Raw genomic sequence first — 16,115 nt, forward strand, 5'->3', positions numbered from 1 at the left:
CTCCTCTCATGAGAGAGACTTTGAGATAAACCCAATTACCTTCTTCAAAAGATAACTCTCTCCTCCTGGTATCAGCGTAGCTTTTCTGGCGACTCTGAGCTACCGCCATTTTATCCCTGATGATCCGAACTTGGCTTTGCATCTCTTGAATTATTTCGGGTCCAATTATCCTACTCTCCCCGACTTCATCCCAGCACAAGGGCAATCTGCACTTCCTCCCATAAAGAGCTTCATAGGGAGCCATCTAAATGGTCGCATGGAAGCTGTTATTATATGCAAACTCTATGAGCGGCAAATGGTTTTCCCAACTTCGTTGAAATTCCATGACACATGCTCGCAACATGTCTTAAAGGGTCTGAATGGTGCGCTCTGATTGGCTGTCTGTCTGTGAGTGGTAAGCAGTACTGATCTTCAACTTAGTACCCAAAGCTGCCTACAAACTCTTCCAGAACTGCAACGTGAACCTTGGGTCTCGATCCGACACTATACTCTTTGGTATGCCGTGCAGCCGCACTATTTCTTTCACGTACAAGCGTGTCAACTTACCCAAGGAATCGGTGTTATTAACAGGCAAGAAATGAGCACTCTTCGTTAACCGGTCAACAATCACCCAAACAGAATTTTTCCCACTAGGCGTTCTCAGCAAACCCACTACAAAGTCCATCGTGATATCATCCCATTTTCACTCAGGAATAGGGAGGGGTTGGAGCATACCTGCTGGTCTTTGATGCTCAGCCTTCACTTGACGGCATGTGTGGCATTTCTCAACATACAAGGCAATATCCCTCTTCATTCCATCCCACCAATAATTTTTCTTCAAGTCCCGGTACATCTTCGTACTGCCGGGATGAACTGAACAAGGGGCCGCATGAGCTTCTGCCATGATCCGCTCCTTGAATTCTGAATCTTTGGGGACCACTCTACGATCTCGGAACTGAAGTATTCCATCTTTATCCATACTATAGTGCAACAGCCCTCGAGATTTTTTGACTCTTTTCCTGATATTTAGCAGCCTCGGATCCTTCCTTTAAAGAGTCTTCAATTCTTCAAAATCAGTTACCTGAATATCAAGAACTGAAGATAAAATCTCTCATTGCTGTGAACTTTCAATAAGGAGCCTTCTCATCCCACAAAGCAAAGAATCCAATTTCGACGGCTCGGCTTCATCTTCCAAGTGCGATTTTCGGCTCGAAGCATCAGCAACTATATTAGCCTTCCCTGGATGGTACTTGATCTCACACTGGTAATCACTGATTAGCTCTAGCCATCGCCTCTGCCTCATGTTCAGATTTTTCTGGGAAAACAAGTGCTTCAAGCTCTTGTGATCGGTGTATACTTCACAAGCTTCCCCGTACAAAAAGTGCCGCCAGATCTTGAGAGCAAAAACAATCGCAGTCAATTCCAAATCGTGCGTCAGATAATTCTTCTCATGGTCCTTTAGCTGACGAGATGCATAAGCAACAATTCATCCTTCCTGCATAAGGACACAACCCAATCCAAATTTAGACGCATCGCTGAAGACTACGAATGGCTTATGCGGTTCTAGAAGCGCTAAAACTGGTGTCGTCGTCAACCTGCTCTTCAATTCTTGGAAGCTTCTCTCACACTTATGTGACCAAACAAATTCTGCATTCTTCCGAGTCAAAGCTATGAGAGGTCCGGATAGGCGAGCAAATCCCTCCACAAATCTTTGGTAATATCCAGCAAGTCCCAAGAAACTCCGGATCTCGCGCACTGTAGTCGGACGCGGCCATGACAAAATGGCTTCCACCTTACTAGGATCAACAGCCACTCCGTCTCGGGAAATCACATGCCCAAGAAATCTGACTTCCTCCAACCAGAATTCACACTTGCTGAGCTTGGCATACAACTGGTGTTCTCTCAATTTCCCAAGTACCAGATGAAGATGATATACATGCTCTTCGACATCTCGAGAATAAATCAGAATATCATCAATGAATACTACCACAAAGGAATCCAGATAAGGTCGAAATACTCGATTCATTAAATCCATAAAAGCAGCAGGGGCATTAGCTAACCCAAACGGCATCACCTTAAATTCATAATGCCCATATCTCGACCTGAAAGCAGTTTTGGGCACATCCTTGTCTTTGATCCTCAGCTGGTAGTATCCCAACCTCAAATCAATCTTCGAGAACACAGCTGCTCCTTGAAGCTGATCAAATAAATCATCTATCCGCGGGAGAGGATATTTATTTTTGATGGTCACCTTATTTAATTCCCGATAATCGATGCACATACGGAGGGTTCCATCTTTCTTTTTAACGAACAGCACTGGCGCACCCCACGACGAAGTACTAGGCTGAATAAATCCCTTATCTACCAGCTCTTGCAACTGAGTCTTCAACTCTTTTAATTCAGCCGGTGCCATGCGGTAAGGAGCTTTATGTACAGGAGCCGCTCCAGGTTCCAAGTCTATAACAAACTCCATTTCTCAAACAGGGGGTAGTCCAGGCAAGTCATCCACAAACACATCGGGAAATTCTTCCACAACTGGAATGTCTGCCAAAGTCTTCTTCTCAGACGGCGTAGACACCATCTGAACTAAGAATGCATCCGCTCCCCATGCAATCTCTCTTCTTGCTTGAATTGCCGATATAATTACCGGCTTTTCTTTTAACTTACTCTCCACAAATTCCAGACAATCACCATCTGGAAGCTGAAAGGTAATTACCCGACTTCTGCAATTAATACTCGCAGAATATCGTTATAGCCAATCCATCCCGAGAATGATATCAAAACCCAACAGCTTAAACACCACCAAATCAGCATCGAAGAACCTTCTATCAAAATTTAACGGGCATCCCAAAGCAACCTTGGAACACCACACCATTTCTCCATTGGGTAGAGCCACTACCAATGACTTCCAAAGGTTCCGTGACCAAATTACACATCCGCGCAAACGTGGAAGATACAAATGACTGTGACGCACCGGAATCAAACAAAGTGCAAGCATAAAACTCATACAAACGGACTCTCCCTGAACCAAACACATTAACCCATGAAATCCAAAAAACAAAGGAGAAACCAAATACACCAAAAATTAAATCCAACATAGAATTAAATTAAATCCATACCTATAATTACTCCAGCATCATGGGTCGCTGGCGTCTCATCATCCACATCTCCGGGTGTGACAGCATAAACCCAGGCTTGCACTGCATGTCTTGGATTTGTTCTTCCTCCATGTCTACCTCCACGGCTTCCTTGAACTCTGACGGGGCACTCACAAGCAATATGGCCCACTTGGCCGCATCGGTAACACTGGGGTCCACCACTCAGCCGACACTTGCCCTCATGAGCTCTATTACATGATCCACAAATTGGCACCCGTCCTCCCATACGAACACCTGAGGACGCTTGAGGTCAAGTTCCGGTTCGCTGAATAAATTTCTGAGGCGAACCCGAGCTGCTTCCTTCACCAGAAAAACTTCGCCTCTTATGACCCAGAGGGCAGCCCATACACAGATTATTCTCTCACTCTATAAGGGTGGCCACATCCACTAAGTCCTGAAAACTGGATATCCGGTGACTGACCATCATACGGCGTATATCATGGCATAGTCCCTCCTGGAAACGCTCAGCTCGCATCTCCTCTATGGCGATGAGGTAGGCAGCAAACCGCCCAAGTTCTATAAATTTTCGGACGTACTGTTCCATTGTCGTGCTCCCTTGAACCAAATTTGAGAACTCTCTTGCCTTTTGCTCCTTACAGAAGTGGGAAAGAAGCGATCGTTAAATTCTTTCTTGAAGCGCTGCCAGGTCACAGCGGCGAAAGATCCCAATTCTGATTCCAACATCACCCTCTTGGTATCCCACCAATCAGAAGAGGTGCCTTGCAACAGATAGCTGGCGTAGAGTACTTGTTACGCCTCGGTGCAACCACACACCTCAAAAGTTCTTTCCAAGTCCTTGATCCACTTTCCAGCTTGAAGTGGATCCTCTTCTCCAGTGAAGTGTGGAGTCCTATGCGCCAGAAAGCGCTCATAGGTGCATCCGGCTTGCACCATGCTACTTGATCCTCCCGGGTATAGCCAAGGCCCTCCCTGATGTGGCCAAGGACCTCCTGGTTGTGGCCAAAGCCCTCCTTGTTGTGGACAAGGCCCTCATTGTTGCGGCCAGGGACCCCCTTGTTGTGGCCAAGGTCCTCCTGGTTGTGGCCAAAGCCCTGTCTGTTGTGGCCTAAAATTCTGCTGCTTAAACTCCGTCATCTGCCGTATTGCTTGGGCTATGGAGTCATCTCTTGATGTATTGTCTCGTGGCTCCTGAGTAGATTTCCTTGGTCTCACCATTTTTCTTGCCACCACAACCTTGACCTCCTTTAAGAAAACAAAAACAAATAAAACCAACAACAAACAAAAACAAAAATCAAAGACCAACACCACATAACAAGAAACAAAAAGAAACTAGCTTGCAAAAACATAACTAAATAAATAAAAACAAGCAAACAAGCTCAAACAAATAAAACAAATCAAATAGCAACTTTACTTAACATAATTTCAAGTCTATTAATCTCCACCTCAACTCGACCAAAGACTTCCCTATTCCATTTTATCAGGACATGCTTCAATCTTTTTAATTTCCTACTAACCCTCACCATAGCACAACCCTCCACATATTCACCCCAACTCTGCTCCACCAAAGACAAAAACCCATCATGAGACCCCCACATACGTAAGAATCTAAATGGCTTCACAATAGAAATGTTCTTCTTAAACAAAATAAACAACATAGGAGCATGATCTGAACATGACCGAGAAAGATAACTGAAATTCGACCCCTCAAATAAATTAATAAACTGCATGTTATCCAAACGAGCCCAAATACGCCTTCCCCCATTCCGCCCATTACACCAAGAGAGTGTATTGCCACAAGAAGGAGGCTCTATTAAAGCACAACCATTAATCCAATCATTAAACTCAGCTTTAGCCCGAGGTGCCTTAAAAAGGCCCCCAATTTTTTCGCTATCCACGCGAATAATATTAAAATCACCCCCAATGAACCAAGGTTGCCCTTGCGGATCTTGTAACCTGAGATAATTCCATAACTCCAATCTTTTTTCCTGAAAACAACTAGCATACACGAACGAAGAGAATATTCGCCTTGACCCAAACACAAACCAACCCGAAATAGCTTGAACAGAACAAGCCGTCAACTGAAAATCCACCTCAGCCACCCAAAACAACCAAATCTTTCCCCCCACTTCAGCATTATTCACACAAGAGGGGAAACCCATCCATCTCGCCCAACGACTGCATTTATTTTTATTCAAAAAAGGCTCTAAAATAGCCACCACCAAAGGCCGGCTTTAATTTAAAATATGCCGAAGCAGAAACTTCGACGAAATAATACCCTTAATATTCCAAATCAATATAGACATTAGAAAACTCAAAGAAATTTTTTGGAATGTGTTCGCCGTTCCAACGCAACAATAGATTTTTCTTTTCTTAACCCCTTTACCTATTTTAGAGGTACATGCATGTCTGGATCTAAATTGAACATCTTGGCAGCCAGCTCATTTAATTCTTCATCTTGATCACCTTCCAACCCCGCTCGGCCAGATTCCCCTGGTTCCAGCCTTCCCGAAGTCAAAAAATCCCCATCTCTAGCCATACTCCCAAGTTCAAATTCTAAAGATTCATCTATCATTCTCAATATACTTCTCGGTCCTGAAATGGTAGAACTGTGCAGAGCCTCCGAACCTGAATCGGAATCATTGTCATCCTCCATATCACTCCATTTTGCAGGACTCCTATTCGGTGAGTGAATCGGCAAAACAATTTCCAGCTCCCCCGCCTGCTCCAACTCATTTTCCTGATTGCTTCCGTCTAAGCTCCTCTCAACCTGAGGCTTTGCAGCGATCTCAGACACCAGCTGCTGCACCTTCATCGTAACAAGAGCCAAGTCCTCAACCAATTCCTGCGACCCACAAAAGCAGTACCTGATTGAGGCATTTCACAAAAACTCCCCTGTTTTTCTGAAATCTGTACTGGTTCCGTCTGATGTAACTCATGAAACTGCTCTTCAACCCGATCGAACCCATTACCCAACGGAGAAATAAAAAAGATAGGAACTGTATCTTCAGCCTTCTCCTTTTGCCGTTCAAAGATTGTATCCAGAATCACCTGCTCCTAGCCTTCGAACACTCACCTTTCTCAACCTGCCTTGCATGCTAAATAGATTTTCTTCCGTTAGCAGCAACTTCCCTCCAAACAACCTTTCCAGAATTATTTTGGCCTCCCCCTCCCTGACCCTCCTTCTTCCTCGTGCTCACTCTATTCCGGTTACATCTCTCCTCCGTGTGCCCCTGTTTTCGACAGGAACAACAATAACTAGGGACTGATTCGTAGAATATTTCTTGAAAATGACTAGTCTCTCCATGTAAGGCACCCAACCAGAATGATTTCCGTAACGAACCAGCCACATTAACCTCCACACAAATACGAGCTGCTTCTGGGCGTGTTACACAAGCCGTTGCATTATCCCTCTTCAAAAACTTACCAATTCCATCACCAATGCTCCGTAAGATAGACTCCTGAAAAAAGTTTGGTGGAAGCCCAGGTAAAGATAGCCAAAACGGAACCCATGGTGAATCTTCTTCCTCAATAAAATCAGGAGACCAATGGAATATCCTATAAGGAACCCCCAGCAATTCAGAGTTTCCCCTAGCCATCACTGAAATAAAATCTTCCTCCATAACCAGCCGAATAAGGACATTACGTGGGTTCCTTAACTGCCCAATCACTGGAATGGCTTTCAGACCCCAACGATTTTGAATACTGCTTCTAATTTGATCCAACGACGGCCTTCGCCTTAGAAACTTCAAGACTACAGAAAACTGAAATGGTTCCGCTGAGCTCTGAACCTCTGCTTTTGAGAAAATGAAGTACATGTCTCCATCTAAGAATTTCGGCTCTCTATGTGGGATATTAACGCTCGGCAACATCTAAGGATTATTGCCCAGAACTTCCACAAACCGGCGTCGTGCTGGCTCCCAGCCCACCTTCCCATCCGAGGCCTTCTCATCTAGGCCAGACTTGCTCAAGCAACCATCCCCCACCTGCCCATCAACTGCCGTCGGAGGCATAGGGCCGGCGCCCTCACCACTTCGCACGAAACAGGTCCCCAAGTTTGAGAGAAAAGAAACCTAGTGCCACGTCATCAAACCTATTGAACATTACTTATTAAATATTAAAGGAAAGAAAATTAAATGGCGTCACATTAAGATCTCGACGCGCAAACTCTCTTCTTTAGTTCTATTGAACCTCCCTCCCTCCAGAACTGGAATGCGATATATGGCATTTATAGGTAGGGCATCCTAGAAATTCAACTAAGATTTTGTGGGTATTTTCGTATCATTTAAATAGGTTTTTTTATTATTATTTTTATTTATTTTACTATCAATAAATTTATAATAGCCTTCACCATTGATGCTATATATTATTTCCGGCGTCACAATATATACTTCTGTGCATTTATCAATTACCGGCATTTCATTGATCAATTTTCAACATTTGGTAAATGTCGCCAATGCTATATAATTATTACCTACATAACAATATAAACGCCGAAAAACTACTTATTTACCAGCATAAAATTAATCAATGGTTGGCATTTGTTCAAACGATATAAACGCCGACAAACTCAATACTTTATTGACGTAAACTCTATCAATTGTCGGCATTTTGTGAAACGCCGCTGATGCTATATATTATTACCGGTGGTATATTAAAAACACTGGCAAACACGGTTAATATAACGGCATATAATTAATAAATTATTGACATTTGTTTAAACGTTACCAAAAACATATATTATTACCGGCATAACAACATAAATGCCGGGAAACTACTAATTTCCTAGCACATAATCGCTATCTTGGCGGCGTTGTTATAAATGCCGCCAAAGCTATATATTATTCTTGGCGTAAAAATTTAAGCACCGGGAATCTCAATAATTTACCAGTGGAAACATTAAGCGCCGGTAAATTTATATATCTACCGGCGCATAAACAAATGCAGCGTATATAAACGCCGCCAATTTTGCCTTCTTTTTTTTGTAGTGGTCATGGTGCATTTGGTTAATAAAAATGGATTTTGAGTTAAGACTTGGATTTTTGAGCCATTTTCTGGAAAAATGGCGAGGAAAAGTTTTAAATGAAATATTTGGGCCATATGTAAATTTTGGCGTGAGTTGGAAAGGAATTATTTTTGGGAAAGATTATTTTTGGATCTCATGCATATGCATTTTGTTTATGCATATTATTGAGTTTTAATGTATTTTTATCTTGTGGGTATTTGGATTATTACTTACTTGCAATTCCGTAGACTTTGATGCAAATGTGGAGGAGGAGGCGGTTTTGCCGGAGGAGTGATCAGGGATCACTCGTGGATTATGATATATTTCCTCCTTTTGTTTATTCTTTTGATTTGTATTATATTTATGTTGGTTAATTGTAATATTTTTGACACGCTTGTTTTAAGCGAGTTTGTATTTAAAAAAAAATTTGGTACTTAGTTGAAAGACTTTTATTACCCGCTGTGTTACTTTTGTGTACACGTGTTGCATGTACACACACTTGGCACTCAGTGATGGGATGTGTGACCTGTGTTGTCATCTTCCCAACGCCTCAATTTCCACGTGTCCTTACGTGGGAGTTGGGGGCATCACAAAAGAGATGGAATGCCCTATATGCAAACAAGGTCCTGAAACAGTTGTTCATGTGCTCTAGATCTATGAAGCTGCTAGGGATGTGTGGAGCCAGGGCCATGTGAAGATTCAGAAGATGTCTGATCAAAGAAGTTCTTTTGTAGAGGTTTGGAGCCATATGATTAAGATTGTATAGGTTGAGGAACTAGATAAAATTGTCGTTACTGCTCAATTGGTCTAGTTTAGAAGGAACAACTTGATCCATGGGAAAGGCTTCTCCCATCCAGGTTCTCTTATCCAAACTAAGAGGAAGTCCATGTTTTCAAATAGAGTAATGAGAAGCAATAGATAAGCACTATGGGGGTGGAACAATCTGCTTGTTCTTGGAAATCCACCTAAGGGTAGCAATAAGCTGAATTGGGATGCTGCCATTGATCATGCAGTAAGTAGAATTAGAATAGGTGCTATAATTAGGGACTCTAATGGTAATGTGATTGGCACACTTAGAACCTCGCAATCTTTACTTGCTAATCCTTTCACTACAGAGTCTTATGCCCTGATGCTAGCTGCTAATTTTTGTCAAAACATGGGGATCTCAGATGTTATTATGGAAGTTGATGCTCTCCAAGTGGTTAGCAGACTTAAAAAGGTTTCACAAGACTGGAGTAAAGGAGGAATGCTTATTGATGATAGAAGAAATATTCTCAACTCCTTTGCAGTTTGGTCTGCCAACCATGTCAAAAGAGGGGCTAATAAAGCTGCCCATTGTTTTGTTTGAAATTCACTATTGGTATATGAAGACTTATACGAATTGGGAGAAATTCCTAATTGTATTTTTTCCACTGTTATCAGTGAGATGATATAAGTCTTTTGATGAGCAATAAACGAGTTGGTTTTTGGGGAAAAAAAAAAGAAAAAGAAAAAAAAAAGAAATTTGTATATTATCCAATATGACTTTGTTCTAAAGAAACTTCGAGTTTAAGTGCATACAAAAACTAGTTTATTCAGTAACAAATAGAAATTCAAAAAATTTCACATTTCACATTTCACAAGATTAGTTGTTCAAAAAATATGAAAGAAATGAAACCCTATGAATTTGTGTTGACCTATGTACTTTGGCCCCATCTAATTTTATCCCATAATATCGCAAGTGGAATTAGAAAGAGAGGCCACAATAGTGGAATTGCAAGAAACCCTAAAAATCTCAAACCCTAGGCAGCATTCAAAATTAAAATCAATTGAAAAAAAATCGCTTACAATGTCGCACCAGAAACTAATTTTCATATATAGTGGTGTTGGGTGGGCGACAGAGTTGCAAAGAGTCATGAAGCAGACTCACGACAAAAAGGAGAGAAATTGAGAGGGTTTGATTGGAGAGAGAAGAGGGACATGAAAGTGAGTGGGAGAAGAGGAGAAATCAATATGGGCCCGAACTGCATCAAAACGACATCATTTCGCTTACTGTTTCATTCAACTTCTTTAAAGAAAAGGTGTCATTTGCTGCTTAAAAAGTATGTTTTACTGCAGCTGTACTTTCTTTCCGGTGGGATGTGAAAATAGCCACATATTTTTAATTTTTTAATTTTTGCGGTGACCTTTTGTCGCTGTTACAAATATCACCTTAAAAGATATGGAATTCATGAATATTGCAGCGGGATTATAATCTCTGAAACTTGTTGCGACGATTATAAGCATTTACAACAACACTAGGAAGCCGCTAAAGCTTCCTTATGTAGCGAATAATTTTTGTGGCGAATATTTTCGCCGCAACAAATAACGATTTAAATTAACTTAACTAAGCTCTCTTTAGTCTTTTCTCTTCTTCTTCTTCTTCTTCTTCTTCTTCTTCTTCTTCTTCTTCTCTCTCTCTCTCTGCCAGTCCGATACTCTTTCTCTTCTTTGGCAGTTTTCTGCCGCCTCATCCCCTGCTTGTCACCTCCTCGCACTAATCCCATTCACTCTGTCTAGCCGATGAGTCGCTGCCCCACTGTTGCACAACCAATGTTTAGTAATCTCTCTCCTTCTTTGAATTTTGTTTTTAATGCTTTAAGACTTAAATCTCTTGTGGTGGCTGTTGAGATCTGAAGTTTGATTTTACATATGGTTGAGATTTTGAGTTTGAAATTTTTCATGGTTAAAAATTAGGGTTTATGGGTTCTGTTACAAGAAGAGGATTGGAGGTGAGTCGACTTGATTTTTATTAGAAAGGGTGAGAGAGATAGGGTAGATTGAAGACTTTTTCAAAAGGGCCAAGCTTTTTGCAAGCTCTTGGATACCTCCTTCGACAATGCCGAGATACAGGTACACACACTCCCTTCCTCTTTCTTCCTTTTCTCTTTTGCATTCTGATTTCAATTTGTTTTTGTGATTCAAACATGAGGATCTTACCAACTGGGGTGTGGACATGAAGATCTTGCAAACTGTAAGTGTTTGTACAAAAGAATCTCTTTGCACATTTTCTTTTTCATTGTATATATGGATTACTTTTGTGATAAAAAAATATTAATCCTACCTCAATTCTATGTCAAGAAGTGGATCGCTAGGGTAAAATGCATCCTTCACATTACTAGTAGAATAAAACTCGGACTACCGACACAAGTGAATAATGCACAACGCACATGGACTAACACTCACACAAACAACACAAAAAGCACATGGATAGTGCCAAGATTTTGGAAAGTTGAAAATTATACTATACTTTGGGCTTCTACTTAGCTTTTGCCTAAACTTTTATCCCCTGCCCAGGCATATTTTTGTATTCTAGTATTGTAGTCCGAGAAGCTCCACTATACATGCATATGGAATGGTCCCAATTAACCACAAATCTGGGGTGATTTATTGACTTACAACTCTAGGCATGTTGGAATAACCATTGGTGAAAACTGGTATATAGTTGGTGGAGGAGATAATAAAAGTGGTATGTAGAATTATATGCTTATTAAATATATACAATCTATGCCTACAATTTCTTATCTACGTTAGCATATTTAAGGATGCGTGACTATATGTCTTTGCAGGTTGCCCCAAGACTTTAGTGTTAAATATGTCTAAGCTAGTTTGGTCTGCATTGACGGGGTATTGGATATGCCTTGTTGAAGGGTTGCTTTGTGATACCTCGTATTTTAGTATAATTTTATTGAAAAATTATTTTAATTGATCTAAAATATTAAATCTTTTGTTCTAAATTATTGGATTTCTTGCTGGATTTATTTTATGATTTTTAAGTTGTAAAAATTATTTTGATGTGCTTTTTTAATATTAACTATTGTATTGCATTTAAAATACTCTTTATTTTAAATTAGTTTATTGTTTTTTATTTTATTAAGTCACTATGTTTAAATTATTTCATTTAATTCATCGTTTTAAAATTTATTTTCATTAGATCAATTTGACACCCTGAGTTGGAAAGGCTAAAACTCATTTCCTTTTCCTTCCTTTTTCTCTTTTCCCTTTTCTCTCTCTCTTTTTTTTTTCCTCCTTTCTTCCTTTTTCTTTCTTCCTCCCCTACCTTGTGTGACCCCCCTCTCATTCCTCTTCATGCGTCTCTCTCTCCAGCCAGCCTAGTCATCGTGTGCCGCCAGTTGCCACTGCCCACTCCACTACCTTCCCCTCACGCCGGCGACCTCACCCACGCCAGCCTTCTCTCCTCACGTTCTCCCTCTCCTCCCCGATAGTCGTGTGTAGCCAAATGGGTTGTGTAATATCTGCTCTACTGTGTGCCACCGTCTGGGGCCACAACCACCACAACTTCCCCTCTAATTAACCAGCCAACATCCTCCACCAATCTCAACCCCTAACTCGCCGCCATTTGCCCCCACGAAGACCGCCAAGCCACCCGGTTTTCTCAATTTCCCGCCACTATCGTACCACCATTGGCCACCATCTTTTCTCTACTTCACCACCAACCCTTCAGCTTCCCAGACCACCATTCCTCAACCCCAATCCGTCACCAATGAGGCCCAACCATCTCACTTTCCATTTTAGCCTTTTCAGCTTCCGACTACCATTTGTGTCGCTACCCATGGCCAACCACCATTTCCAGTAGCTTCACCAACACCCCTAAGCCCTACCCTAGCCTTCCCTATTCTACTTTTGATCCAGTTCAGATTTGGGTATTTTGATACCCACGGCCACAGTACATTTTGCACGGTTACGTTACTTTGAATCCACTTTTTGTAACTCATTAATCTTTTGAAAATTATTTTATAGTGCTGTAAGTATTTTCCAAACTTCCTTTAAGATTTAAATATATTTTTGCTTTAATAATAATTTGTGATTGGTTAGTTGTGCTGGACTGAGTCTGGGGAGTTAGGGGTCAGATGGATTTGAGAATGGAGTTATTTATGTTTAGATGATTTGAATTGTTGAGTATTTTGTGTCATGTCATTTGCACTGCATGGTGCATGCATATACATGTGTTGAAAATTGAAAACTGCGTTTTCATGAGTTAAATAGATTTTTGGATGTGTGTGTATCACGACACCAAGCTGAGATATGACATTATCTCGATGGAGCTTCTCTGGTCACTTATGAGTGAAAAATACTGAGTGATATCCCCTGAGTTGTCGCTGGGCGACAACAGGCTCAGACAATACGGTAATGCTATCGTGCCGACTCTGTGGTCCCTCGGCTGGTGGAGACTAGAGGATGTCTAGTCAGGGTACGCACCAGGCACGAAGCTAGGTATTGCTCATGTAGATGTCACATGCTTGGTCGTTACCTGTGGTATGGCATAGGAGCCAGAGTGTGCGGATGATCCCTAGGAGAGATCATGGTGCATACAATAAAATCAGAAACTGCTTTTGAAATTGGATATGGGCCATTTTCTGGAAAAATAGCGAGTTTTGGTTAAAGGATATTTGTGGGCCATTTTCTGGGTAAATGAGAGAAATTTATAAGTGGAATTTTGGACCATTTTCTAGAAAAATGGTGTATTCTTGTTTTAGATAATGGCGAGAAAATGTTTTAAAGGAAATATTGTGGGCCAAAAAATGAGATTTTTGGCATGCGTTGGAAAAAATGATTATTTTTGAGAAATGATTATTTTTGGGTCTCATGCATATGGCATCATGATCATACCCTTTGTTATTGGTTGAATGTATTTTTATCTTGTGGATTGTTTGGATTATTACTTACCCATGGTACCGTAGATTTTTTATGCAAATGTAGAGGAGGCTGAACTCGAGGAGGCGGCTCCGCCGGAGGATTGATTTGGTTCTCTTGATTATTTATTGGAAATTATTTTCCTATCTTTAAATTATGTATTTTGATTTTATGATGTTTTCAGAACTTGTAATATTTTGATACGCTTGTATTTAAGCGAGTTTGTATTTTAAAAGAAAATTCTGGTATTTAGTTGACTGACTTTTATTATCCGCTGCACTGTTTTATTGTACACGTGTTGCATGTACACACATTAGGCACTTGGCAATGGGATGTGTGACCCGTGTTGTCATTATCCTGATGCCTCGATTTTCACATGTCTGTACGTGAGAATTGGGGGCGTCACATGCTTTAACTATTTTTCTTATATTTTTGACAATGACACTACAACATATATGCTTTTTAGTGACGGATTAGAAATAGTAACGGTCTCCAAACCATCACTAAAATGCATTTTCAGTGATGATTTGTGGTAACTGCCACTAAATGTTGGGCAAGAATTTTTTAACGTTCGAACGTTTTAATTATTTTGTTTGCACGTCATCTTAACTTTTTTAGTTATAATGTTTGAACGTGATATCTACTTACATGCGAACGTAAAAAATTTTAGCGCCAAAGTTCAAACGTTAAAGTTGTAAAGTTCGAACGTTATATATTAAATTGTATAAATTAACCATAATATATATTTGTTTAATATTAAGGTTGCATAAGCTAATATTAAAGAAAATTGAGAGTAGAAATTAAGTTACAATGAATACATTAAATAATATTGTTCATTACATATGTCGAAAATAAAAAATAAAATATGATTAATTTTTACAAATGACATTCAGAACTGTTGGTTTACAAATGATCGAAACTCCTCAGTCAATGTGTCAACCTTATTGTTTAGCACATCTACATGATGTGCAAGATGTGCGACAGCTTGATCTATATGTGCAATTTTTCTATCGATCTGTCGGTCTATATGCGCCTTCATATATGTCATCACTGCATCAACCCAAGCAGGTCACACATCCCCCGCAGATGCAACCGCCGGTTGCTGACTACTACTCACAGACGGGCGAGCGACACCGACCCCAGACTCGGTCAAAGGAACAAGATCTGATATAGGACCAGACTGACACCGAGCTTAACCTCTCACTTGTCCAATGCTCTGATGGTGTGTGGTCATGTGGAAGGGGCTCATCTGGTTTAGCATCATCTCCTCCACCTGGAGTGGCACTCCTCAGGCTAGTAATAAGTGGCTGATGATGACTCCATACGGGAGATTGTCCATTCTAACATTGTTGGCCTCGTAACGGATCTGCTCAAATATAACGAGTGGCAAGTCAATGGGCTCTCCACATGCCAAGCAAATCAGGAATTGTGCGCGAGCCCGATTGAATGTGGTCTTATGTGCCACAGGGTCTACATTTGTTAAAACAAAAATTTGCAACATGCGAAAGAAAGGCAGCAGCTGATTCTGGTTGAAGGGTTCGACCTATCGAGCTTTGTGCGGTCTTTGCCAATGAGAATGTAGAAATCCTGATCCCGCTCGTCATCACCAACCTCAAGAGTAAGATCCTCGCCCTCTGGCCGATCTTCTTCATGACTGGGCATAGTGTCAAAAGGGCCTGTAGATGAAGCAGAAGTGGCTGGATCTGCCTCAAATGTGCCCGGAGCAAATGTAGCTACTGTGTCACCAGCTTGAGCAGTTGTTGCCTCAGGTAGTATACACGGAATCTGGAGTAAGTCGGCAATAACATCCACCGAGAACTCAAACTGTACATCGCGTACAGTGAAGGTATGGGAGGATGCATTGTTAGGCATGGTGGTCATCCTAATGTCAAACTCCCGAACCATTGAGCGGTAAATCTTTCCCCTCAATGTGCATATTGGGCCCCAGCCTCTCTTGATGAAGACATCTCTCAGCATCTTTCGCTCCTAGCTGAGCTCATCGACCTCATTAATAAGTATTTCTCGTGCACTCATAACTGTTTGTGCCCCCAGCCAAGCAATGTCTGGATTGCTCCATCCCTCCCTCGTTTCTTGGTTGTCATATAGTGAGTCATATCCTGAAAAAAAAAATACAAGAAAAAAATATTTAAAAGAATCATTAGAATTACATATATATATACACATATTACAACATATATGGATTATACACAAAAATTTCATATCATTATAAATTTATATAATTTTGATAGTAAATATAATAAACAATTCCACTTTTTTAATAATCAAAATAATAATAATAAGATGAAATAATATAAATTAAATTCAATGGAAATACGTTTGAA

At 40.7% G+C, this 16,115-nt stretch overlaps 1 protein-coding gene across 1 annotated transcript; it reads right to left on the reverse strand.

Moving 5' to 3' along the window:
* Window positions 1–5,481: 5,481 nt before the first annotated feature.
* Window positions 5,482–6,913, reverse strand: LOC122304820. The gene is made up of 2 exons (XM_043117084.1): window positions 6,239–6,913; window positions 5,482–5,940 (listed from the first exon to the last, which is right to left on the reverse strand). The coding sequence occupies exons 1-2, from the start codon at window positions 6,911–6,913 to the stop codon at window positions 5,482–5,484; spliced, it is 1,134 nt and encodes a 377-aa protein (XP_042973018.1).
* Window positions 6,914–16,115: the final 9,202 nt, after the last annotated feature.

This window comes from Carya illinoinensis, chromosome 3 (genome assembly GCF_018687715.1).
Source record: "Carya illinoinensis cultivar Pawnee chromosome 3, C.illinoinensisPawnee_v1, whole genome shotgun sequence".
NCBI classification, from domain to species: Eukaryota; Viridiplantae; Streptophyta; class Magnoliopsida; order Fagales; family Juglandaceae; genus Carya; species Carya illinoinensis.

What these genes read in the sequence shown, in the direction of transcription:
- LOC122304820 (XM_043117084.1), bottom strand. Translation starts at nt 6,913, where the DNA reads ATGTACTTCATTTTCTCAAAAGCAGAGGTTCAGAGCTCAGCGGAACCA. An exon ending in GCCAAAATAATTCTGGAAAG is followed by an intron (nt 5,941 to 6,238) that starts GTTGTTTGGAGG and finishes TGTGGGTCGCAG; the next exon opens with GAATTGGTTGAGGACTTGGC.